Source organism: Bufo gargarizans, chromosome 8 (genome assembly GCF_014858855.1).
Source record: "Bufo gargarizans isolate SCDJY-AF-19 chromosome 8, ASM1485885v1, whole genome shotgun sequence".
NCBI lineage: Eukaryota > Metazoa > Chordata > Amphibia > Anura > Bufonidae > Bufo > Bufo gargarizans.
Window position 1 is genome coordinate 176,269,981 of NC_058087.1, and position 27,545 is coordinate 176,297,525.

A 27,545-nucleotide genomic window follows, 5' to 3' on the forward strand; every position below is an offset into this window, starting at 1 on the left:
TTCAGAAAAGCGGATGAGGTGTCATTGCTAAAAAGTCAGGGGCGGGGGTTGCCAATGAAAGAGAGAAGACTAGATGGTGGAATGTGGATTGCGTGCGGATTTTTGTGCGGAAAGCACAAAGCGTAATAAAAAACAGTGCAAGCAAAGTGAATGAGACTTGACAAATCTCACATACGCTTTGCTTTTTCTTTCCGTGCAGAAATTGACCTGACATGCAGATTTTGAATTCTTTGTTGTGGATTTCACCTTTTGCAATGCAGAGGGTGAGAACTGCATCAAATGCGCTACAAAAACCGCAAGTAACACATGCAAATTTTGTTGGGGAAACGCACAGAAATTTGTTCTGAATTTTCTGTTTGTAAACATGCACCCCTGTGCAAGTAGCCTAAGGGGGGATTCACACATAGGGGGAGAAAGCGCTGGTCTGGATATCCCCTGTGCCGCTTGAGGATGCACCACATTTATGGCGAGGCACACACCTTGCTATAAACTAGGAGCATCCTCCGGCAGTCCGTGCGCCTAAAGAGAAATCTACGGCAGCTCGGAGCTACTATAGATTTCTGGCTTAATTTGCACCAGAAAACTGGTGTAAATAAAGATAAATTTATCATGGCTCATGGTCACCCCCCCTCCTTTTGGAAAAGTGCCGAAGGTGGCGCAAAAAGAGGCATATCCGACTTTTTTTATTCTCTACAAAAAGTCGCATTTAAGTCACAAACAGACACGGGTTGCATCTTTCTAAAGCCAGTTTTCTGGTGCAAGGGAGATGATAAAGGTATCTTTTCAGCACTTTTTCATTTATTTATTTTTGCTAATTTTTTGCACTTTCAGTACTAAACGAAACGTCGGTACTAAACGTCCCTAAAAGCACCATTAATAAAAATACATTCAGTATGAAAAAAAATCAAGCACTTTATGGCGTTTTTAGCAGTAAAAAAAGGAAGCCTTGGAAACTTCTGCTAGATATGGATGGAGCAGCGAGGCAAGATTCCAGGAAAAACATATTTAATTTAAAGGGGAAGCAAAGGGTGGCAGAGAATACAAAAAATGATTTCTACAAAAGAATGATGAATGGACGCAGAAGTAGAAGGGAGACGGGAAGGAATTCAGATGGACGTAGGGAAGGGTTGGGGATGAAACATGCTGCTGGTAAGGTGGGGAGAAAAGACGCAGACTGCGTGACATGTATAGAAAGAGGACAAAGGCTTTTGTGAAGGGACACTTGCTGGATGAATGAAATGGAAAAGAGCTCAGATCATAGGGAAGAGACGGCAAAGAGGAACAGACTGAGAAGCACAGAGAAGAGACGTGAGATTTGCTGTCAAAAAGAGGTCCTCAACCTTTCCTAGTTCACACGCTGCTTTCACATATGACAGATAGAATTGAGCCACTTATTAAATGTATCAGACAACTGATCTGGAATCCACGTCCAAAAGAAAGAATTCGCTTGTCTGGATAAAGAACGCTTGTACGATATTAAAGGAGTGTCTGATCAAGACTGCACATTTTGGGGTGCTAGACCCCTTCTTTGTGTACAAAATCACCTTCCTTCAGGAAAACCTAAAAACCGAACATGCCATGCCGGAGTTGTTTTATTCAGGAAAGGGTTGTGCCCGATGGATGCCACTTTTCTTTTGGACCCAGATTCCTGTCTAGCTGACTGCTAATTTTTACCATCCTTGGGTGGGCATTGATTGCACCGACAGCATCCTCAATGCATATATGCTCTAATATAGTGTTGTGTCTATAAGTTCGTAATTTTTTTAGCCTTCACATATTACCTGCATTATAAAAAGTGAAAAGTATAACAAATGCATATGCCAAATGATAACTCTGCTGTTATAGGGGTTGTCTTATCACAGACAAACCCTTTATGCCATGTTAACCAGCTTATTGCCGTCCATTCAAACAGCTAATTTGCCCAGAAAAGTATAAAATAACTCAATAATTTCCCCAGTTATTTGGCTTTGACCTTGGTACCAATTTTCGGTAATGCCAGGACTTCCCTAGTACTTCTATAGTGCAGAGCAGCTGGGGAGGCACAGGAGCCATATGTGCCTTTAGGGCCACTGGTTGAGGAACACTGATTGAAGGGGTTGCCTCATCTGAGACATTGGTGACATCTTGATAGACTAGGCCACCAATGTCAAATAGGTGCAGGTCCCACCCCTGAAGTGAGCGGGAGAGCAGCTTTGCATGTACAGCCGCCCTCCATTCATTTCTATGGGAGTTCTGAAAATAGTCGAGAGCTAGGTCGGCTATTTCCAGCGGTCACATAGAAGTGAAAGGAGCGGTGGCCGCGATTGTGCTGGGAAAATAGCCGAACTCGCTCGCTCGCACTTTTTTCTGAACTTCTATAGAAATTAATGGAAAGCACATGCGCAGTGCGCTCTCCTACCCTTTCAGGAGCCCGTTTTAGAGATAGTTGTGGGTCCCACCTCTGAGACCCGCACCCATCCTCGCGATATGGCATCAATAGGAAGCAACCTATTTAAGGATCAGCATTGGTACAAATTGCCCCGTGTAAAGGTGCGTCCGAACACCTGACCAACGAGCAGAAGGGTGATGCGATCTTATATGCAGCACATAAAATCCAAGTTCGTCTGCAGGAAAACCTCCTGTGTAAACATAAATGTGCTACTGACAAACAAGACAACTGTATGGAGGTGACTGACTGTAGTGACGATTGTTCATCCCCAAACACCACAATCATTTCTGCTATGCAGCTAACAAATGGCCAGTGATCGCAAACTTTCTTTCCCAATCATTGCTTGTTTTCTCAGCCCGCGTAAAAGTGCCTTATGGGGCAACCGCTCAAGAAAACGGGAAGGGATGGGGATTCGTGACAGATGACTTTGGTTTATAAATCAAACCTCTGTTTAAAAATGAAATAGCTTTTTCAGAAACCAGAACTTGGCTTTTGGATGACCATAGTGTGGACTAATCGTAATCTAAATATCTGTAATTAGACTTATTGTAAACTATGGCTCATAAATCAATTATAGCCCTGACGGCAATATTTATCTTTCTTGTCTTCTGAAATGTTGACCTTTTAACTGTTTTTGATCTTCGTAACTCAAATATTCAAGACGGTTTTTTGGTGAACAAAGTAAAAGACAAAAGGGTTTGAAAATATAAATTTGCATTTTCATCACACACTTACCCATGCACTCATTGGCCTCCCGGGCATTGGCCCTCTGCCATGGTCGGTCATAATGAAAGGCCTTGCATCGATCACATTCTGGTCCCTCTGTATTGTGCTTGCAGTCACAAACTAACCGTCCTTCTTTGTCTTTGCCGCAACGAGAGGCATGTCCATTGCACTTGCACCTGCCACCCACTTGAAACTCTCCAACTGAGTAGACGAAACCTGGCCCGTCATCTGATACCTCAGAATCCCTGTTCCCTTGGAGGTGAGGACGGCTGAAGACCACACGGATATCAGTAGCAGTCACCCAGTCCTGGAGAACAGGACTATTGTCAAAGTCTTGAGCTGAAGGTCTTCCATCTAATGTGCTAAAGGCTATAAGGCCTCCTGTCAGTGGGTAAAGATCTGTGTGTCCATCAGTACACAAAGCTTCTTGCTCGTTTTGCTTGGTGACGCTAGCACGGCTAGGTTTCCCATACAACCTCCGGCACTGGGAAGAATAATATTGGTAGGGAACCCAAGTCTTGCCATAATCCATAGACTTGAAAATAGCCACAGACTCAGGCCGAGGAGAACAGAACTGTAGACTGACATAGGTCACCTCAAACTTCTTTCCCAGTGATAGGGTTAGACTGACATTTTGTGGGGAATGACGTGGGAAACTTTCAGATCTCCAGCAAGTCATGTTCCCAGCTGAGTTGAGGTCAGTTAGATAAGAGGGTGGGTGAGCCTTCTTTGGATCAGAAGCATCGCATGTGCGGGTAGCTGGACGTCCACAAGTGCTGGAGGCTTGGACTTCTTTTCCAAAAGCCGCGTTAACAAACTCAGGCACACATCGACGGGGAAGGCTATGCTCATCATAGCAAGGGTCTGGGATTGGGTGCTGTGGTTGGCCAGAAAACGGTGGCGATACCGAATGAAGCAGTGCAGGAAAGAATGAGAAAATGAATAACTGATGAAGCATCTTCAGAAGAAGTAACACAAGCCTGAAACCAGAAAAGAAAAGATGTGTTAGTACATTTGATAATGTCTGTAATGCTAGCAAAGAATGATGTCTCGATTGTAGGACACTTATTTAAGGACAATAACACTGACAGATAATTGCCCAAATTGCCATATGAACGATCGGATCGGTCATACAGCATCCAATCAGCAAACAAACGAGCACGCACTTTGTATAAATCCATTAGCACTTGCTTAATCTTAATCTATCACAAATATTGTAATACAAGCACATACAACACATAGAGGCGTTACATATTCCAATCTTAGTGTAAGCTAAGACCCTGACATAGATTAGAACCATACTATACACCAGTTTCTGCCGTGAATTATATTCAATCCCACCAACTTCAAAAAAGTGAAAAGTCTAAATTATTCTGCAAATTGGGGGTGGGGGGTTGATATATAAAGACTGATGCATCCATCTGCCCGTCTTGGTCTCCCTGCACTGGCATGAGAGGCTGCTTATTAATTAAGAGGCAGAAGCCTCTTAACAAATCAGGCGCATCTCTGCCCTGCCCTGGAAAACGGAAGTCTACGCCAGCTCACATAGCGCTCTTTCCTCTCTGCAGGAGACAGGCCCAATAGAAAGGCAATGAGTCTGTCTCCTGCAGCATGGAGAGAGACCGCGCTGTGTGTACATGTCTCTCTCCTCGTTCTCAGACTCAGATCCCCACCAACACTGGATCGAGCATGTTGAAGTCCAAAGAGCCCTTTCTGATACCTTCATATACACTATATGATCAGCCAATCCCCCCGAAATGTCTGTTTCAGCCGACATTTGCCTAATATGTATGGGCTCCTTAAAGCATTAGATCATTGTATAGGTTTTGAAGGTTTTTTCACCCATCTCATCGTCATCCTCTGAGCCTACTTGCTGCCTGTAAATGAACTGCCCTATCTATAGAAAAGGGTTAAATGAAAATAGAAAAAATGTCTGGTCCCCACTGAAACACCATCGCTGTTGCCAATATGTGGTATTGCAACTCAGCCCCACTTCAAATGAAAGCTGCAATACCAAGCACAGCCTAGGAGTGGTGCTGTTTTCCATGCAGCACCTTTAAGGTGGCCATAGCATAGCTTGTCAGCAGATCCCGCAAACATTGAAGGTCCACCAACACATATCTAATGTCTATCGCCTCTTAGACTCGTAGATTCAAGCCTGAGGCGCACTTCTGTGCCGCACGCCGCTTTTGCACGGTCAGGGTTATTCGTGTAAGGAGACTTATCCCTTGCAGAGAAAGGGTTAAACGTGCCAGACGTCCCTCTCCCTCTTTCTTTTAAGAGCACATAGTTGAAAGGTTGCCCAGCTGAGATTAAAAAAATACTTCCAGTACAAAAACTAAACAGTTATATATACCGAATATGATGTGATCATTGTGCCAAAACTCCTAGTCACAGACTGATACACCCCAGCAGTGCTGGAAGCAGCCCCTCAAAGACAGATACACCCCAGATCTATTCATCACATGGCTCCTGAAAGAGCCCAGATCCACTCCTAACAGCCCCACACAGACAGATACACACCAGAACTGTAAGGGCTTCATATAAACAGGTATCATTTACAATGGGAGAAAAAGCTGGCGCAGTGGTTAAAAGCGCTGGCTGGAAACCAAAGACACATTGGAGGCTCTAGCATTACTCCATGCGTCAATCCATTTGTGACCTCGAACGACACTTTATTTCCATTTCTTACTAAGAATGAAAAAAAAAAAAAAGGATTGTAAGCTCTTGTGCGCTGTGCGGAAAATCGCTGTAAGGAAAATATATTCGCTTAATGGAATTAAAATGCACAAACTAATAGCAGCCCCTCAATAGTGGCCGTAGTGCAGACATTGCAGTGGCCGGGCCGGGGAGGGGGGGATCATAATTTTACTTGGTCACAGTGTCCTTTAGGGTCCATTCACACGTCCGCAAAATGGATCCGCATCCGTTCCGCAATTTTGCGGAACGGGTGCAGACCCATTCATTTTCAATGGGGCCGGAATGTGCTGTCCGCATCCACATTTGCGGATCCGCACTTCCGCATCCGTGCTTTCGTTTCCGCAAAAAAATAGAACATGTCCTATTCTTGTCCGCAATTGCGGACAAGAACAGGCATATTCTATTAGTGCCGGCAATGTGCGGTCCGCAAAATGCGGAACGCACATTGACGCATTCCGTGTTTTGCGGATCCGTGCCTCCGTGTATCCGCAAAACACATTGCGGACGTGTGAATGGAGCCTTACAGTATGCATGTGGGGTCTGTAGCCTGTTTTTTGCTTCTTTTTTAGAAACCCACACGTAGAATGGTTTACTGAGCAGGGCTTTTACCCTAGTACCAAAGTCTAGTAAGGCCTCATGCACACAGCTGTAGATGTTTTTGCGCTCCGCAAAACCTGGATACCAGCCGTGTGTGTTCCACATTTTGCAGAACGGAACATCTTGCCCTCTGGAAGAACTGCCTATTTGTGTCCGCAAAACTGACAAGAAAAGGACATGTTCTAATTATTTTTGCATTGAAATGAATGGGTCCGCATCCAATCCTCAAAAAATGCAGGATCGGATGCAGGCCGAAACCATGGTCATGTGCAGTGAGGCCTAATGGTGTGAAATCCCTGATCCTACTAGAGCCACTTGTGCCCTGTATTGTTTGATGCAAAGAGTAGGGGGAGCCACAGTGCAGGTGGCCTGAGAACTCATGAATGGATGCATACATGTACGCTGTAGGGTCCAGCCTTGTCGGGTTATGTCCCTGTACTGACCAGTATTTAGCAATGTAGGATTTAGTTGGGGCACCTTACTGCATATTGAGTAGTAAAGGGTTCATATAACAGTGGCTCAGTGGTTAATAGCACTGTCTAATCATCATCTATATACTCCTTATTCTTGAGTGGGAGCAGGCGCTGCAGTAACCAGCTCCATCCATGACACAATCTCCAGAGCTACTCCCTGAGAGCGGATCGGTGGGGGGGTGCAGAGTGTCGAACCGCCGCAGATCATGATGTTGATTGCCTACGCTGAGGATAGGCCATCCATATAAAAGGAGTGGGCAATACAACAAGTGTTTGGTGCACCTAGCCTGTTATATCTGACTTGGGTTATCCCAAATATAACTTCTGGTTAAATTCTGTTATTGGTAATATCAAATTATCTGGAAAGGTTGAAATATGATGGAGTACATATTGTAAGTGTTGAGCATTTGCAGAAACTGCTGGAGCAGCGCCGAACCTGTCTTATTTTCCTAAACTCAATATAGCTGCTTTTCAGTATGAACCAAACCCACAGAAGCCTCTTCCCGCAAAACCATACACTTCCAGCCTAACAGAGGTCTGCCTACATTTCTAGTAGCCAACCGTGCTGTCATGCCGTAATTTGCAAAAGTTACAATATTTGGCCGCTATAGACTATCTTGACCTGTAGAATGGGGGGGACAGGAAACCTTCATTCTCCTGTTCCATAAAGTCCCAGATATTTACGGCATAGCATAAATATCTACAATGTCCAAGTGATTTTAGTGGACATCATGTAGTACCTAATTTGTCCTGTGGTGGTGCTGCATACACTTCCAGCCTGACACAGGTCTGCCTACGTTTTCACTCATAGCAGTCTCTAATAGCTGACCGTGCTGTCATGCCTTAACTTGTAAACGTTCCTATATTTGTTCACGGTCTATCATCTTGGATTGAAGAATGGGGGACAGGGAACCTTCATTCTCCTGTTCTATAAAGTCCCAGACATTTACGGCATAGCATAAATATCTACAATGTCCAAGTGGTTTCGGTAGACATCGTGTAATACCCAATTTGTCCTGTGGTGATGCTGCAGGGAAATTGAGCACTTGCTGTCAGATCCTCCAACAGCTGATCGCTGGGGATTCCTGCAGCAGGACACCATGTGAAACAGCATATCTTTGGGTATGCTTCTAATGATAAAAAAGGAATTTTCTAAAGGAGACAACCTCTTTAAGGCCTCCCCGTGTGCAGGTGATAAGCCTGCTATAATGGATTTAATTGCTTGGTCCCCAACCACTTGTAAAATTTGCATGTGAATGAGGCAGAGCGGGCCTTATGGTGACATTGACGACGTCACGGGTCTCATCTACCAAAGCTGATCTTCATTTCTCTATGTCGGCTCTTGTCAGGGCATTAGAGATGCTCTCTGAATGAGAGAGCATATAAGGAGGCCCCATCAATTCAGGTACGGGACATGCGGAGGGAATGACGGCATATTACTAATATAAAGGGACAAATACTTGTGCACCTGCTGCAGGCCACTAAGGTCAAAAGACCAGCTTGCCTGCTCTCCTAGCATCTCCAGAATCCTAACTCTTCTACAGAGATCCATTGTCCTGACCAGTATATATATTTCTCTCTCTGCCTCTTGCTCCCTCCTCCTCTTTGTGGTTTGAAATACAAGGATCAGTCTTCCACGGGAGCTCACACAGGCCCTTCCGTCTTGTGTTTATAGGGGTACAATTGGGAATTATGTGCCTTCTGCATCTGTAATTAGAAGGAGGGGCAGGAGATGAGGGCTTAGTTTGAAGTGATGTTTTTTTTTTTGTTTTGTTTTTTTGAAGCACAGACAGTTAAGAAGGGGAATTCTCAAAAGACCCAGGGATTGGAAAAGAAAGGGGGGAGGGAGACGTGAGTCGTACTCTGCAAGTGCTAGTGTCGGAGTGGCGGTATAGTTAGCAGTAGGTAAAGCCACCCACATCACGGCATTTAACTGCCATACAAGCCAGTGTTTCATTACCTGATGATGGTGTACACAGCCCCATACCCATTATTATATAGATTCATGGCTGTAGGTGTAAGAGACATTAAAATACCAAAAAAACTAAAGAAATACTATATGTTTTTCTTGATGATTACTCTAGGTAGGTGATAGTTATGACATACTATTGTGTGTTGCCACCTTTTGGCTGGGTTGGCTAGTTTACACAAGTGACTTTTGTTGCCCGCCGCAACCTTTTTTTGGAGTTCTATTTAAAAAAAAAATTGCAGTATATTTAAAGGGAAGTTGTCGCATTACACGTCCGCTGGTCTGCTAGCATCATGGTATAGAGCAGGAGGAGCTGAGCGGACTGATATATAGTTTTATGGGGAAAGATTCAGTGTAAGTTGTATTTCTTTAATTTACATTCCTGCTCATTCTGGGCTTAGGAGTCCACTGGACGGTCCTATCGGTGATTGACAACTATATGTGTACACTCATGTAGTGAAGACTGTCAATCACTGATAGGACCGCCCACTGGACTCCTAAGTCCAGAATGAGCAAGAATTTGAATTAATAAATTACAAGTTTTACTATTTCTTTCCCCACAAAACTATATCAGTCTGCTCAGCTCCTCCTGCTCTATATCTATCGATCTCATATTTATCTATATTCTAGCTACAATCACTCATTATCTCATTATCTATCGATGTAATTATCTCATATCTATTAATAAGACGCAAATTATCTATCTCATATCTATCTCTTATTTTTCTATCTATATCTATCTCGTATCTATATGTTTATCTCATATCTGTCTATTGATCAGTTGCAGTCTCTTTATCTCATATCTTTATCTGTCTATTTATGTATCTATCTTTACCTATCTTTTCTATCAAATATCTATCTATATCTATCTAGATAACTCCCTAAAACAACGCAGTAGATGCTCCTACATTTCTATGTGAAGACACTGATAATACAATGTAATATACCCAAATTTGCCAGCAGACATTTCTAGATTTTTACTACCCATTCAGTGTGGATTAAAAATAAGAACTTCCCCTCTAATCTAGTCCGATGTATTCATGTAGGTTGCTTTGTCACAAAACAGCTGTCTTGCCCGTGCCCCTAAATTTGTTTTAATGCAGACCACCACATAAAAATGGAAGTGAATGTACAGACACAGTAAACTTAAGTTTCATTGCTGCAGTAAAGCACTAAAACCCTTTTTGCTGTGTTTGATAGAAAGACTGCAGAATAAAGTCTCCGTCTCGTTTGTGGCTCTGCTGTATCGGCTGATTTCTGCAATGCCAGAAATGAAGCTGACATATGGCTTGTCCTCCAGTGCAGGTGGGGACAGTGGCTCTGTGTGGGCAGCTGCTAGACTGGTTCTATGCTGTAACATGCAGTAACCATGACATACAGGTCCTTCTCAAAAAATTAGCATATTGTGATAAAGTTCATTATTTTCTGTAATGTACTGATAAACATTAGACTTTCATATATTTTAGATTCATTACACACCAACTAAAGTAGTTCAAGCCTTTTATTGTTTTAATATTGATGATTTTGGCATACAGCTCATGAAAACCCAAAATTCCTATCTCAAAAAATTAGCATATAATGAAAAGGTTCTCTAAACGAGCTATTAACCTAATCATCTGAATCAACTAATTAACTCTAAACACCTGCAAAAGATTCCTGAGGCTTTTAAAAACTCTCAGCCTGGTTCATTACTCAAAACCGCAATCATGGGTAAGACTGCCGACCTGACTGCTGTCCAGAAGGCCATCATTGACACCCTCAAGCAAGAGGGTAAGACACAGAAAGAAATTTCTGAACGAATAGGCTGTTCCCAGAGTGCTGTATCAACGCACCTCAGTGGGAAGTCTGTGGGAAGGAAAAAGTGTGGCAGAAAACGCTGCACAACGAGAAGAGGTGACCGGACCCTGAGGAAGATTGTGGAGAAGGACCGATTCCAGACCTTGGGGGACCTGCGGAAGCAGTGGACTGAGTCTGGAGTAGAAACATCCAGAGCCACCGTGTACAGGCGTGTGCAGGAAATGGGCTACAGGTGCCGCATTCCCCAGGTCAAGCCACTTTTGAACCAGAAAACAGCGGCAGAAGCGCCTGACCTGGGCTACAGAGAAGCAGCACTGGACTGTTGCATGTCATTCGGAAATCAAGGTGCCAGAGTCTGGAGGAAGACTGGGGAGAGGGAAATGCCAAAATGCCTGAAGTCCAGTGTCAAGTACCCACAGTCAGTGATGGTCTGGGGTGCCATGTCAGCTGCTGGTGTTGGTCCACTATGTTTTATCAAGGGCAGGGTCAATGCAGCTAGCTATCAGGAGATTTTGGAGCACTTCATGCTTCCATCTGCTAAAAAGCTTTATGGAGATGAAGATTTCATTTTTCAGCACGACCTGGCACCTGCTCACAGTGCCAAAACCACTGGTAAATGGTTTACTGACCATGGTATTACTGGGCTCAATTGGCCTGCCAACTCTCCTGACCTGAACCCCATAGAGAATCTGTGGGATATTGGGAAGAGAAAGTTAAGAGACGCAAGACCCAACACTCTGGATGAGCTTAAAGGGTTTCTACCACTTAGGCGTCACATATTTGGCTGTCAGACACTAGCGATCCGCTAGTGTCTGCTCTGGCCAACCATCCTAATATAATTGCTTTTGGGGCGGTGGTTTGGCTAAAAAAACTACTTTTATTAATATGCTAATGAGCCTCTAGGTGCTATGGGGGCGTCATTAGCACCTAGAGGCTCCGTCTACCTTTAGAAACTGCCGCCCCCAGCGCGTCCCTCCAGCCCGCCCATCTCCTCCTGAATGCGATCCTCGTATGTATTCTGCGCATGCGCAGTAAATGTCTGACAGCTTCCCTGCTCAGACATCTCCACTGCGCCTGTTCCTCGGAGCACTATGGCGTCATCGCGCAGGCGCAGTGGAGATGTCTGAGCAAGGAAGCGGTCAGACATTCACTGCGCATGCGCAGAATACATACGAGGATCGCATTCAGGAGGAGATGGGCGGGCTGGAGGGACGCGCTCGGCGGCGGCAGTTTCTGAAGGTAGACGGAGCCTCTAGGTGCTAATGACGCCCCGATAGCACCTAGAGGCTCATTAGCATATTAATAAAAGTTGTTTTTTTAGCCAAACCACCGCCCCAAAAGCAATTATATTAGGATGGTTGGCCAGAGCAGACACTAGCGGATCGCTAGTGTCTGACAGCCAAATATGTGACACCTAAGTGGTAGAAACCCTTTAAGGCCGCTATCGAAGCATCCTGGGCCTCCATAACACCTCAGCAGTGCCACAGGCTGATTGCCTCCATGCCACGCCACATTGAAGCAGTCATTTCTGCAAAAGGATTCCCGACCAAGTATTGAGTGCATAACTGAACATAATTATTTGAAGGTTGACTTTTTTTGTATTAAAAACACTTTTCTTTTATTGGTCGGAGGAAATATGCTAATTTTTTGAGATAGGAAATTTGGGTTTTCATGAGCTGTATGCCAAAATCATCAATATTAAAACAATAAAAGGCTTGAACTACTTCAGTTGGTGTGTAATGAATCTAAAATATATGAAAGTCTAATGTTTATCAGTACATTACAGAAAATAATGAACTTTATCACAATATGCTAATTTTTTGAGAAGGACCTGTATATAAATACATGCTTCAAAAGGGTATGGTCACTATTAGAATACCAGTCTGCAGTTGTACCTGTATAACCTACCTAAAAAGATGACTCCACACTATGTAAAGGGGGAATTACCAGAGCAAGATATGTGAAGACCCAACGAGCCACCAGGGAATCCTGTGACATTTCCTATCTAAAGCTTGGGGAATTGTGAGTGCAGCTCTGGAGTATAATACAGTTTGTAAATCAGAATCAGAACAAGATAAGTAATGTAATGTATATACACAGTGACTGCACCAGCAGAATAGTGAGTGCAGCTCTGGAGTATAATACAGGATGTAACTCAGGATAAGTAATGTAATGTGTGTACACAGTGATTGCACCAGCAGAATAGTGAGTGCAGCTCTGAAGTATAATACAGGATGTAACTCAGGATAAGTAATATAGTGTATATACACAGTGATTGCACCAGCAGAATAGTGAGTGCAGCTCTGAAGTATAATACAGGATGTAACTCAGGATAAGTAATATAGTGTATATACACAGCGACTGCGCCAGAAGAATAGTGAGTGCAGCTCTGGAGTATAATACTGGATGTAACTCAGGATAAGTAATGTAATGTATGTACACAGTGACTGCACCAGCAGAATAGTGAGTGCAGCTCTGGAGTATATAATACAGGATGTAACTCAGGATCAGTACAGGATAAGTAATGTATGTACACAGTGACTGCAGCTCTGGAGTATAATACAGGAGGTAACTCAGGATTATTTTGGATTAGCAATTTAATATAAGAACTTTTTATGTAGATATTTGTATATCCATATTTGTGCTGCATATCCACGGGGATCACAACAATGTTTAAGGATTAATAGATGTTGTATAATGAATGGCCGATCCGGCATACTTCTTCTTAGTAGACAATATGTATACAGCACTTCTTCTGACTATGACATTATCTCAAAGGATCATATAAAATAACAACTGTGTTCATGTTACCAAAGTCGCACAGTGACGCTCTCTATAGACTGCACTGGAGCCTGAACTTGACAGCAAATTTTGCAAGTTACATAATAGTCATGTGCAATTCAAATGTAAAGAAAAATTTGCCATGAACCCGTAGCCTACGTCAAGATATAGACTAAATAATAATTTTTGAATGCACATAATAAAAGTAATAGAGGAATTGATTTGCAAAGTATAGACACTAAACCTGGACCTGGGGTGTGCAAATTTTAGCAAATCCAAGCTTGATTTATAGCACGTACATGAATGTGTTGCTCTATAAAGCATGGTAATAGGTAATTTAGGGCACTTGCCATTATATGAGAATCATGTAGTATAGTACGTCAGTGGTTCTCCGGCTTCTGAAGTTTTGCTGCAACCACTGAGATCCCAATCTCTACGAAGCCGGATAAAGTGGAAAACAAATTAAAATCTTGGTGCATGTTTGCAACCTTTAAAGGGGTATTTCTACTTGAAGAATTTAGGCCAGAATGGGGGGGATTCCATTCCACCCAACAGGAATACCCCTTTTATATTTCTCCAATGCATCTAAAATTGAAAATGAAGCAAATATGCAAATATTCTGAATTAAAGTTGTCCTACAGTTTTGTGTATACAGCCCCCCTTCAGATCTATGTGCCTCTATGGTTAAAGGGCAGTTAATTGCACCATGTGCCTAAAGGCTGGAAGTGCAGGTCCCTTCACAGGCTTATTGGGGTCCAAGTGTTGGGACGACCACTTATACGCCATAAATGTTCATTGTGGGAAAATGCCTTTAAAAAATGTTTAATTGTGCTTTGCTTTATTAACTCCTCCTGCCTCACACAGTTGTTCTTGCATCCACTATTTTGGTGTATTTCGTATGACCGTCAGTGTTGAAAGTAATATACTTTTTTCGGAGAGATCAATAGTTATTTTTTTTTTCTCGCAGGGCAGAATGTCGTGATCCTGACCCCACCGGTACACGTGCTGCTTAATGAGATGAGGTCCAGGTTTCCCTCCTCAAACATCTGCATCAAACGAGCCCAATCATGGCATTTCAGGAACTTCAGGTAGGCCGCTATGAACCTTTCTTTTAAACTTTAACAGTGGGTCACCAATCTATGACCCAAAGCTGGAGTATGACCTGGGCCAAATGGTGTAGGTCTTCATCGGCATGTTTCATCTGCCTCTAGCATCGAATGAGCCCTTCATCCAAAATGGCAAAGGACAGCCGGAGGTGTAAATATTCAGAGTAAGGTCGCGTTCACATCTGCGCCATTTTGTCCGGTTAAATGCCAGGCTCCTTGACGAAAGCCTGGAGGACCTTATTAGAGTCAGTAGGTCCTTATTGACTATAACAGGCTTTCCGTATTTTCAGCATTTAACCAGACTGTATTTGTATAGCTCTATAGGCTTCCAGTGGTATATGTCCCCCATATAAAAAAATGTATAATACTTTTTTTTTTGTGACATGCCTCTGTGTAGTATTGTAAACTATACCAGTGGAGGCCAAAAGGACACTGGTCAAAGGAATGGGGGCCTATAGATAGATTTCAAGTATATACGCTTGGAGCTTTCTCAGTGTAAATGTACTATTACTTATATACCTATAGAAGGTATTTTAGCTTAAAATATTTGTATAATACTATGAAAGAGAATCTGCATTTTCCAGAAGCAGCTGCACCCTTGTCTATGGGCTTTGTCTGGTATTGCAGCTCAATCTTATTCAAGCTAATGGAAGAGCTGCAGTACCAGACACATCCCAAGGATAAGGGTGGTGCTATTTTTATTGGAAAACAGATTTCATATATTTTCTTTTCCTTCCTAATCTCAGACAACCCAGTAGCCAAATCAGCAAGGGGTTGGAAATGTAGTGGATCAAATAAACAAATAAAATTTTACACCAAGCCCTCCAGCACTTTGCATAAGCTTCCCAATAAATAATAAAGAAGGGCACCCCTTTAAATAAACTGACTGACCTTTTCCATGTGCGCTTGGCAGCTGAAGACATCTGTGTTGGTCCCATGTACATATGTGCCCGCATTGCTGAGAAAAATTATGTTTTAATATATGCAAATGAGCCTCTAGGAGCAACGGGGGCGTTGCCATTACACCTAGAGGCTCTGCTCTCTCTGCAACTGCCGCGCCTTCTGCACTTTGACAGGGCCAGGCGGTGTAAACGTCATCACACCTGGTCCTGTCAATCAAAGTGCTGCAGTAGAAGAGAAAGCAGACCCGTTGCTCTTAGAGGCTCATTTGCATATATTAAAACATCATTTTTCTCAGCAATGCGGGCACATATGAACATGGGACCAACACAGATGCCTTCAGCTGCCAAGTGCACATGTAACAGGTCAGCCCGTGTCATAGGTACAAAACTGCTGATGGATTGCACTTCATGACTTGAAATCATTGATCTTCATGGCCAGTAATTCTGGCTATATGAGGCACAGCACACACGTGTAAGGTTCCCTTCCCATTATCCTGAAATAAAATATGGGCTGCCATTTTTTGCCAACTTGCCACTTTATTCTTCTGGCATTCAACCAATGCTATAAAGTTTGAGAGTTGGGCATTCAGTCATTCCGGTTTATCGGTGGCAGTAAATGCTTGGACAAGACTGGACTGAATGCCAATAACTGAGTCTCCTAATTGAAGCGAAGCAATCTCTTTATAAGAAATTTCTTAAGAGAGGACATAAATTTAAATTACAAGACGTCTGCTCCCCATCAAATCCTTAGTTGGCCTGCCTGTCCCGAGTTTTGTACTTTATACTTGTGCATGCAAACAGTTTCCCTATCAAATGGCTATAAATGTCAATCGTGTGAGTTTATCCGTCGTTATTAATTGGGTTTATACTGAAATGTATCTTCTGCACCGTAAATTACTGCAAGTGTCTGGCTCTAGTAATAATGTGTGCCTGTGGTCCTGACCCCAAAGGGCCTTTGAAGTAGAACACTTTACTCTGATGACTCCTTTCCGAAACGTAACGAGATTAAGAAGAGAACAAAAAAAATAATATCTCATTCTTAAAACACAAAAAGTGATCTACCTGACCTATCCCCCTGGAAAGCACATAGTACCACGCTCCAAAAATCGGAAGAGAAGCTGCAGCTATGGAACAGCTCCCCCTAGTGGACACCTCAGTTTCCTTAGCCCTACACCTTCTGTCTTCAGAATCTCATTCCTGTGTGTAGCTGAGAGGAAAGTCTTTGTCTGTACAGCTGATACTACAACTCCTGAGCATTGCCTGGAATATTGATCTGTGGTTGTGCAGAAGTTGCATCCAATCACAGTTCAGTTTCATACATTACATATCAGGTGTGTAACCTGACATTTATCCGCTCGCTGCAGATGCTGGGTATGGATCTTAAGTGTCATTGCTTGCTCTCCAGTGCTGCCTCACGTCAGCTGAGAAAGCAGCCTGCAGAACACTTGAGACGTGTTCACATAGGATTCGTTGAGCGTATTACATGGACCCGTGAAGACGTAAGCTGCATTGCAATCAGTTCACGTACCTGCTGAATAGCCGGGATATATTTGCAGCCCTGTTTTGGGTTAGTAGGGGGTTAGTAGGCAGAACAGATAGTTCTGAAAATGCCTACACTTGCCCGCTGGGTAAGGCTTCGTTCACATCTCCCTTAGGAGATCCGGCAGACTGTTCTGGCACAGAGCAGCCCTACCGGATTCTCTACTTCACCGCCGGATCCTCATGGACTGCAATGAGGTCGATTTCCGACATAAATGCAGGGTTTCGGCTGGACAAAAACCGCTGCATGCAACTTTTTTTTTTTTTGTCTGGCCGACAGCCGGGTCTCCAAACGGAAATGTGAACACAGCCATAGGGCTCAAAGCAGAATCCACGAATGAAAATCTCCAAGACACACACCAGGGTATAAAATGGGCCAATAGCAGTGTATTACAATTCAGCGCCAAACAGATCTGCACTGTGGACTGCTGGTTCACATAAGGGAATGAATTGTAAATTGTGGAGCAATTTCATTAAAAACCCTTAATAATTTCCTTCAAGTTTGTCACATAGGCACAATGGATGGATCTAAGGTATACAAGTAAGTCTGCCCTAATGGTTTCCGTCACACCTGCCAGTGTATAACCAGAGTCTAACCAGTTTACAGGGATACAAGGAGTCAGAGGTAAAGCCCTATATATATATATATATATAGTTTGGTTGAAAATGGCCAATGAGGAGTAGCATGACAAAAACACTAAATAAAATATGAGATTGCAATACGATGATCCTTGCGTAGAGAGTAGTAAAAATGGCAGCGCAAGTCCGATGCAAAACGCATGGCACATATAGGCACGGCCTGCAAAATACCGCTAGCGTGCACCAATATGCTGGGGACGGACAGGTGCTTGAGTAGGCACAGTAGCTGCTCAGCTGCTGCGGTGTAAATGGAAAATGACAAGGAGCGTACAAACATAACAAGCCGGGTGACTGGCAGAGGCAGCATTTTCATCTCATCAAGACGTGATACTCGGTAGATTGTATTATTATTGATATGCGGTGAATTGGAATTTTTTCCTTTATAAGGTTTTCTCTTGGTACATGGATTTGTACAAGAGGATTTGTACAATATCTATCTGTTGATTGATCTTTCTGTGCACAGTTAAACATGATGAAATATCTCTCTTGTCTATAGAATTATTCTCCAGTCTTCTACAAACTACACCCCCCTCCCCCCAGCTTTGCATGTTGGGCCCATTACCTCTTTTGATTGCTATCTGCACATTTATAGATAAGTTATAAAATATTGTTTTTTGAAAATTGACCATTCAACAGGAGGATAAATCGCTGTACAGAAGTAGCAGCAGTCATTTTGGCGTAGTAATGAATAGAAATAATGCCAAGTGCTAATATAATGTTCCTAATATACTAAAACTAGATGCCAACGAAACACAATTGTAGATAGAAATGTATAGAGAAAGATAAATCAATCGATAGATACTATAGATAGAGATAGATATCAGCAAAACAGATAATTAGATAGATATCAGAAAAAACATGAATTAAATAGATGTTAGATATAAATTTGATAGATACATAGATAGATGATAGATATATAGATACATAGATGATAGATAGATATATAGATAGATAGATATGAGATAGATATAGATATATATAGATAGATAGATATAGATAGATAGATAGATAGATAGATAAAGAACATCAGTTTTCTTATATTTTAGGTCTCCTATTTGGTCTCCCCCGGTAGATATTGCGTGACGCTAAGATCCCATCTCTAGACACCATTCATTACATGGAAGATCTTGGCTCGCAGCCCAACAAAAAATATTATATACAATTCCAAGTGATTTAAAATAAATAATGAGAAAAAGTCCAGCAGCACTAGAATAAGAAAGGTAAGAGGAAGAATGATAAGAATTCTGCCAGTGTAGTGAAGAAAGGCGCGTATTCTCTTGGGTGCTAATATAGAAAAAAAAACTAACAAAAAGCAACAAACCCCCCCAAAAAACCTATCTACTTATAAATGTAATGTGAATGATCATTTACCAGACCTTACATTCTCTCCGGTCTATAAGACATGCAGAGCATTTAGTCAGCAACTTACAATTTGAAGACTGCGGGAATATTCTCGATATCAAATCTTCTGTTCCGATATGGAGTTAGTATCCGCACGTAATGGTACCGACCACATCCAACAGCATTTTCCAGCAAATGTCACAAAAGAAACGCAGGGTCCTTGTAGGATTTCACTGATTGAAATTCTCCCAGTAAGGTTGTTGCCTCCAGACAAGAAGAAAAGATTTAAAAAAAAAAAAAAAGGAAAAGGGGAAAAGGCATAAAAGAAAAAAAAAAGAAGAAGAAAGAAAGGAATAGAGAGTAAAATGAGGAATAATGGTGAAGTTTGGGAGGTGTGAGAGGATCCGGCTGGATGCTGTGCTGTACAGAGCAGACTGAGATGTGCTACATACTGGTGCAGTGTGCTTCCTCTTCTCTACCACTTCAAGGCAATACACTTTGCTCTGGCAATTCCTCCCCCTCCCACTTCTAAGTATTACTCCTTCTGAGGCTCTCCGGTGTGAAAGGAGGGGGGTCCCAGCAAGTAAAGTGTGTGCGTGTGTGTCTCAGACACTACTGATGGGGAGAGTAAAGGGATGAGGACACAACACAAGAATGAAGTCATTATATGCAGGGACAGAATTTCCAAATTTTCCATTGTATTTCTTTCTGCTGCTGGATTGAGATGATTTATATATATTTTTTTGGTTTTCTTTCCTGTGGTCTGTTAATTTTTCCTCTGGTATTTGTTGTCACATTGTACTAGTCCTCAATTAGATGAGGATACTGCTTGGCAATACGCTAAAGATGACTGCTTGAAATGTTTCCACTGTGTATGGTAAAAATTATAAGCAGAGATGTATTTGGGCTTTCCTTCACACAGGGCAAAAATTCACTGCACTGTGACTGCAGGTGGGTGTCGGACCCCCAGCGATCTGATATTAATGACCTATTTTATCTGGGTTTGGAAAATGACTTTAAAGGGGTTGTGTAAGAATGGGTTCACTCCCTTCCTTTTACTTTACCAGACTTGGAAAGGAAAGAGTACCTACCTGCTTCCCAACGCTGGCTCTCTGCTCCTTCTCTCTCCTACATGCCTGTGATGCTCCGCTGGGAAACCCTCGATGGGCAAATATCCGGTTTCGTAAGAGGATACGGTCTCCTCCATGGCCAGTGATTGGCTGCAGCGATGTCAAACCACATTTATATTGAGTGAGCCCAGCGGCCTGGAGGAAAAGGAGCGGGGCATCACAGACCTGGAGGAGATGGAGTGGGGGGCCCCGCGGAGCATCGCAGGCCTGCAGGAGAAGGAGCAGAGAGCCAGCGGCGAGAAGCAGGAAAGTAATCTTCCCTTTACAGGTCTGTCCAACGCCCGCCACAATAATTTTTTTTAAATTTTTTTGGAAGGGCCCACTGATTGGCTGAATGGCTCTTTGATGTCGGCTTTTGGCAACAGAACTTTGCCCCATGTGAACAATAATATAAATGGATGGCCATACAAATTATCTGAACGTTATAGTGGTTGTAGGTCACCAGTATCTGATCTGTGGGGGTCCAACTCCCGGCACCACTGCCGATCCGCTGTATGAAGAGGCCGCGGTGCTCCAGTGGGTGCTGCGGCCTCCTTACAGTTTACCAAACACAGCGCCGTACATTGTATGGTGGCCGTGCTTGGTATTGCAGCTCAGCCCTATTCACTTGAATGGGAATGAGGTGCGCGTAGACCATGTGACTGAGGAACCCGACCTCGTGGAAAGACCTCCCTCTCCCTCCTTCCCGATTCCCCACCAATCAGCGCTTATAATAGGCCAGTGAGTTATCTGTCACATGACCTCAGCACAGCTCGGTCCCATTCAAGTGAATTGGCCTGAACTGCAATACCAAGCACAGCCACTATACAATCTATAGTGCTGTGCTTGATATGCTGTGAGGAGGCCGCAGCGCTCACCAGAGTGTTGCTACCTCTTTAAACAGCTGGGTGTTGGCAGTACTGGGTGATGGACCCCCCACCAATCAGATTTTGATGTCCTATCCTGAGGGGCTGTCTCTTATACAAAACTCAGCGGCCGTTGCTGATCCCAATGACGTTCAAGCGCTACCTTCACCTTCGCTCTGTATGGGCACAGCTCAGCAGAAGAAGACACTCGCTAGGTGTGACCATTTTATGGCCGCTATCTCACTTTAAATAGACATCTGTGAATAAAATCCATTATTGATCCTGCAGCAAAAATATATTTCCTAATGAAGAGCAGTAAAGTGCTATATAAATCTATATCCAAGACCAAATGCTTTTTCCCGACTGCAAATTAACCCCCTGCTGTCAATTTATTTTGCAAAGCCACAAATACTCAGAGGTGTTTAAGTGCTTTCAGATATTGACCACCTAATAATGGCCTTTTCTGCAAAAGCAATTGTAAGAAAGAACACCGTGGAAAGTATATCAGGGCCGCACCCTCCTCCTACCTATACAGCCTATCTCATACACCGCAGAGTGGAAAAAAGCAGCGACATCTGCTCCAGACCCTGTAACGGTGGTCTCCAACCTGCGACGCCCCAGATATTGCAAAGACTACAACTCCTATGCCCTATAATTCTCAGGCAAGCGGGAAGCCTACTGAAAACATATCATGGGTGACTGGAAAAAAACATGTCAAAATAAGTAGGTTCACAGTGGGTATCAGTGTATTAAACAACTTCTTGGGGACTTAGAGGGATTTTGTAACTTTTTGGGCTTATTTGCACAAAAAAAAAAAATCGACTTTTTAGATTTTTGGTGAAAGTGTGTGTGGTTAGCTATGTTAATGAGTTTCACTCCAGATATAACACTCTGACTTTTTGAAAAAGCTGACTGAAGCAAAATCTGACTTCAATCGTTACCTCTTATGATAAGTTCCCCAGATAGATAGATAGCTGTTAGACATAAATGAGATGAGATAAAAATTGATGGATAATAGATAGATTTGAGTTTAGATAGGTAGACACGAGGATAGATAGATAAATATGATATAGATATATATTAGATAGATATGAGATAGATAGATAGATAGATAGATATGAGATAGATAGATTTGAGATAGATAGATGAGAAATAGATAGATGTGAGATAGATAGATTAGATTGCTAGACACGAGGATAGATAGATCTCTATAGATATTGCGTGATGGTAAGATCCCATCTCTAGACACCATTCATTACATGGAAGATCTTGTCCAGCGATAATTAAGGCCTCTTTACACTGGCCAGTGATCGGTGCAATTATCAGGAACACTCCTTCCAGATAATTGCCCTGTCCGATGGATGAGCCTGTGTAAAGGGGCCTTTAGGCCTCGTTCACACTTCAGTGTTTAGTCAGTGATTTCCATCAGTGATTTGTGAGCCAAAACCAGGTGCAACTCTAAACACAGAACAGGAGCAGATCTTTCCCTTCTACCTCATGTCTGTGGAGGCTCCACTTCTGGTTTTGGCTCACAAATCACTGATGGAAATCACTGACCAAACACTGAAGTGTGAACGAGGCCTTACAGTGTTGACAGCGCCCCCTAGATTTCCTTCTGGCTCCCGTTAACTGTCACCACCTTCTGCAGCAGGCACTGGTGGACGTGATTAAACAGTTCTACGTGGCTTGTAAAATTTTTGTTTTTCCTCAGTACTACTTAAAAAAAATCTGGGCCATATAACTGTACGGTATGGGTCCATAGATTGCGATAGTTGCCATAGTATGGATCCATTCAACACAGACAGAAGCCTAACACAATATACACTATTGTCTGTCCCGTTTTATTCCATCAGTCTTGCTAAATACATCTGACAAATGACCCTCCTGCATAAGCAGACCACCGTTCTAATACATAATAGCCACAGGGTCTATTGTACCTAAAATGTGTCTCTGAGATATCCCCCCCCCCATTTCCCAATACACACTTCTTTTACACAAATGGTGGGCTGGTTTCCCCAGCAAATGAAGTCCATCCTTCATTGAGGTGAAACTTATTGTGTCCGCGGCCGCCTCCTGCCAGGGTCATGAATACTGTAATGTGGAGTCCTTTGTAAGAGGTGTTAATGGAGAGTCGCTTATTCTATTGCTCTATTGGAGGAGGATTTCCATATTATACAAGGAATTAGTGGATGTAAAGGCTGACAGGTTAAATTAGTTAGGTATTTGCAGGTGAGAACCAAAGAGATTATTGCCTTTTAAAAGAGGGGTTAGTAAGGCACGTATTCCTCAAGGTGTGTGGCTGATGTCTGGTTACCAGTATTTTCAGACACCTGGTAATGAGCTCTGAGGATGTGAACATTGTCTAATTTTTAATTTAGCAAATTAAAGGAACCACCAAAGACCTTCTAATAGATATGCCAAAAATGCTGGGATCCCCAGTGATCAGCTGTGATTGGTGTCAGAAACCGGTTAGCAGGAGTTCAGTTTCCCTGCAGCGCCACCACAGGAGAAATGAAGCATTACATTACATAAAGCATTACATAGTTCTCATTGAAATCAGTGGTTTGTCTGCGTAATGCATGGACATGCCAGGTTCTCCAGAGAGACAGAAACTTCCCGATTGACTTCCCGATCGAGGAAATTTACTTAGACTGGCGTTTCTGAGCTCCCAGAAAACTTTTCATATGTCACAGAAACATACCAAAAGTTTTGATCAGTGAGGGTCTGAGTGCTGAGACCCCATCTGATCCCTAGAACAAGGAGAGAGAGCCGCTCGCACATCACGCTCTCTCATCTCGCTGCAGAGGACATGATAAAGACGGGCCCTGTTGCCTTCTCATGAGTCTGTCTCCTGCAGCGAGCAGAGAGACCGCAATATGTGAGTGACTCTCTCTCTCCTCCTTCCAATTGGTGCAGGTCTAGGCACTCAGACCTCTACCAATCAAAGCTTTTAGTATGTCTCTATAATATATCAAACGTTTTCTGAAAACTCAGTGACTTTTTAAACAATAAAATGCGCCAAATTTATTACGATATCTTTGACGCATCTTTTGGCTGTCTGTGCACCAGAAAAGCAATTCTGTGACGTTTTATGCCATAATTTACACCAATTTCTGGTGTAAGTCATGGTAAATCTGACTTGCCAATTTTTTCATTATTATTGAAGAGTTGTGAGAGAAGCATAAAATTGCAAGGAGCTGTAAATTTCCGCAAATGTGGCGTGTGCTAACAGTTTAGACTTTTTATGCTAGAATATTGGTTATCAAATTCCCGCCTGCCCCAATAAGTATAATGAAGTCCGGCTAAGATCTGCATGCATTCCGGCAGACAAACGAAGAATCGGGCGGACACAAACCGCTGCATGCTGCAGTTTGTGTCCGTCCGATTCTCCGCTTGTCTGGCGGAGTTGTGAAAGTAGCCTAAGTGTTAGGGACAGCCTTCTGCTTTAACCCAATGACAGACTGTCAACCAGACTGTTTTTCTATAAGACTCTTTTTTAAATGTTACAAAATAAAAAAATCTCCACCAACACTTGTAGAAAAATACTTGAAATTCTTGTTGTTTTCTTTTTTTTTTTTTACACCTAAGAAAAGCAAAAATGCTCTTGCAGTGTATTTAAGGAGGAGCTGTCACCTCCCCTGACATGTCTGTTTTAGTAACTGCTTGCAATCGCCATGTAATGACAATTCTGGAGCATCTTCTTATAAGGCCTCTTTCACACGGGCGTGTGCGCCCCGTTGCCGTATTGCGGACCGCATTTGTGGATCCGCAATACACGGGTGCCGTTCCGTGGGCATTTCGCATCACGGATGCGGACCCATTCACTTCAGTGGGTCCGGAGATGCGGAACGGAAGCAAGGAACCCTACGGAAGCACTACAGAGTGCTATAATCGGTCTATGTGAAAGGTGTCTGCAATCAACCAGTGAACTAGCAAACGCTCATTCATTGGGTTATCGTGTCGTTCTGCTGGCACGAAAAAATAATTTGGGGTCATTTGTTAAGACTGGCGTTTTAGACCCTTGCGCTGGCGGTGGATCCGGCAGTGGTGCCAGCCTCTACATAACTTTGGTGCATCCACTGCCCACTCCACTCCCGCTTTTTTTTTTAGACCTGGCTTGAGTGGGGAAAAGTCACAGATTGCGATGCAAATAGCCTTTGCGCCACAATCTGCGACAGATATATGCCAGAAAACTGGCATATATCTGATAGTAAATAACCCCTAATGATTTTCTGTGGGGACAAGCATCTCAATAACATGTCCCCAGACAGCAGAGGTGATTGCAGCTCTCATCTCTGCTGATGATCTAAAAGATATTGGGGGCGTCTGCTTCGTTCCTGATAATTTGCCTGATCATCTATACGTGTAATAGGACCCTGACACCCAGATGGACCTTTATTTTAGACCGCTAGCAATTCATTCATAAACAACTAAAAGGAATAATAGAGGAATGGCACCACATACAGTCAAAAGAATAGATGCTCTAGAATTGTTATTACATGGGGACAGACATGTCGGGAGAGGTGACAGGTACTCTTGACATGATAAACCACAGTGGCACCATAGCAAAGATCAATATGGACCCCCGTTACGGTACCATGTTTTCCCACCATGGACAGTAGGGCCTGGCGTTTGCTCACCCCTAAATGCTCTTTCTATGATCCATGGACCAGTTTTTCACCCCAATTTTGACTAACAATTCATATCTTTGGAAGAGAGAAGCCCTGCAAAGTAGCAAAGGGATGGGACTGACCAGGGTTAGGCACCCGCTCTCCAAGTGTCTCTTAGCAGCCGCATAATCGGTATGCCCTCGCTGGCCACAGTGATCCCCCAAGATATCCTCTAAACAATAGCAGAGAATTATGAGTTTGCTACTCATGAAATATTAATGCAATTAACGTGTAGACCCCCCTTTATTCTTACTAGAAGATATATTGGTTATTTGCAGTAATCTCCATGTGCAGCTTTTATCGATATAATCTCGTCAAGCCTCTGGAAACAATAGAAGGAGGGCATCGGGTTGTTAGGACTTTTGCGTTCATATTGGGGCCCATCAGTGACTCCTTTGTATTTGCATCTGCTCCATGTGCGGCAATAAATTATTGTGTGTACCTCGCGTTCTCTGGGCTGCACAGCCAGCGTACTGCCAAAGTCCTGGGCGGCTCATTAGTGAAAGGGTGGTACACATCTCTCAGCGGCAGGGCTGGCCACCTGTACTGATCTGAAGGCAGACATGATACAAAATCCCCCGAGGATTCTGGGATCTAGCCTCTTCTTTCTGTGTTGAGAGTAAACATTCGCTTACTTAACTCTACAGACGCCCGCTCCCAATTAGCAGCTGCACCAGCCGGAAAAATCCTCTGTATTACCATTCAAGTATTGCAGTTTTTGACTTGTTTCATTGTGTTAACTCCTTGCTTGCTGGGAGGCATCGCCGCGTCAGCCCCGACTGTCATTCCTTGAACAGGTGTGATGTTGACACATTACTTGTCGCAAGATTTAGTGCAAAAAATCAGTTTGTGTGGTCGAAAGTGAGTCAGAGGTGTCTAAATTTAGAAGTCTTCCTCTTATTTTCCAGCAAACTGATCCTGGTGTGAATGCTGTGTAAGCGCAAGGAGCGATGACTGCTGACAGCTCTGGAGGAACGTAGGCAAAGCAGCATCTCGCAAATGTCACACCCACATTCCAGTCTTGTATGGAGCAAACCAGACAACGGTTAAGTCTTCTTCAGGCTGTACCTGTATTATTGTCACGCTGTATGTATACAGCATGAGTACAATATATGTATTCATATCCAGTCCTACCTCAGTGGAGAAACTGTCTGTGTCACTAAAGTTGGCACCAGTCAGTATAAAGTGTTCATAAGCCCGGTGGACGGGATGTTTTTCAGTGAGGACATCTTTCCCATGACATCAAAGAGTAAAAAAATATGACTATTGAACTCCCCAATCTTTCAACAACCCTATGGTTGATGGAGTTCCATTGCCCAAAGATTCCCCAGCTAAACCTTCTCCACCTCTTGAAAGGAAAAATTTACAGTGATTAGTGTTAGCAATGCTATTCCTATTATAGAGGCAGAGCAGGCAACTGCTGTAGGGCCCCTGGTGTAAGAGTTCCCATTTCAGCTTCTCCTGATTGCTACTACACTACCTATCGTGGTATATAAATCCATATACAATGAGCGGCCAGAAATATCTCATTTATCAAGTCAGGGAAAAATGCAGACCTCCACTATACAGATATATATCCTGACCTAAAAATTGTAAGGACTGTTTCACACGAGCGGATGCCGTGTGTGACATCCGCTCCGTGAATGACAGCCAAGACCCGATGCGGACTGCAGAGGCACGGAGCAGTAACATGACTGATAATGCTCCGTGCCTCTCTGTGATCTCTTTACTACGAAATCACAGTGAGATAAAGTTGTCATTGTGATTTCATAGTAAAGAGATCACAGAGAGGCAAAGAGCATTATCAGTCATGTTACTGCTCCGTGCCTCTGCAGTCTGCATCGGGTCTTGGCTGTCATTCACGCAGCGGATGTCACGCACGGCATCCGCTCGTGTGAAACA

The 27,545-nt window shown here is 43.2% G+C and overlaps 1 protein-coding gene across 1 annotated transcript in view; it reads right to left on the reverse strand.

Annotated features, from left to right (window-relative positions):
• The window catches only part of NTN3 (netrin 3), a 60,330-nt gene extending 40,735 nt beyond the window's left edge, over positions 1–19,595 (reverse strand). Inside the window, exons 1-2 of the mRNA XM_044303714.1 lie at positions 19,087–19,595; positions 3,164–4,134 (exon numbers count right to left, since the gene is read on the reverse strand). Coding sequence (XP_044159649.1) covers positions 3,164–4,112 — 949 coding nt within the window. The 5' untranslated portion in view covers positions 4,113–4,134; positions 19,087–19,595. The remainder of the gene's footprint in view (positions 1–3,163; positions 4,135–19,086) is intronic.
• Positions 19,596–27,545: the final 7,950 nt, after the last annotated feature.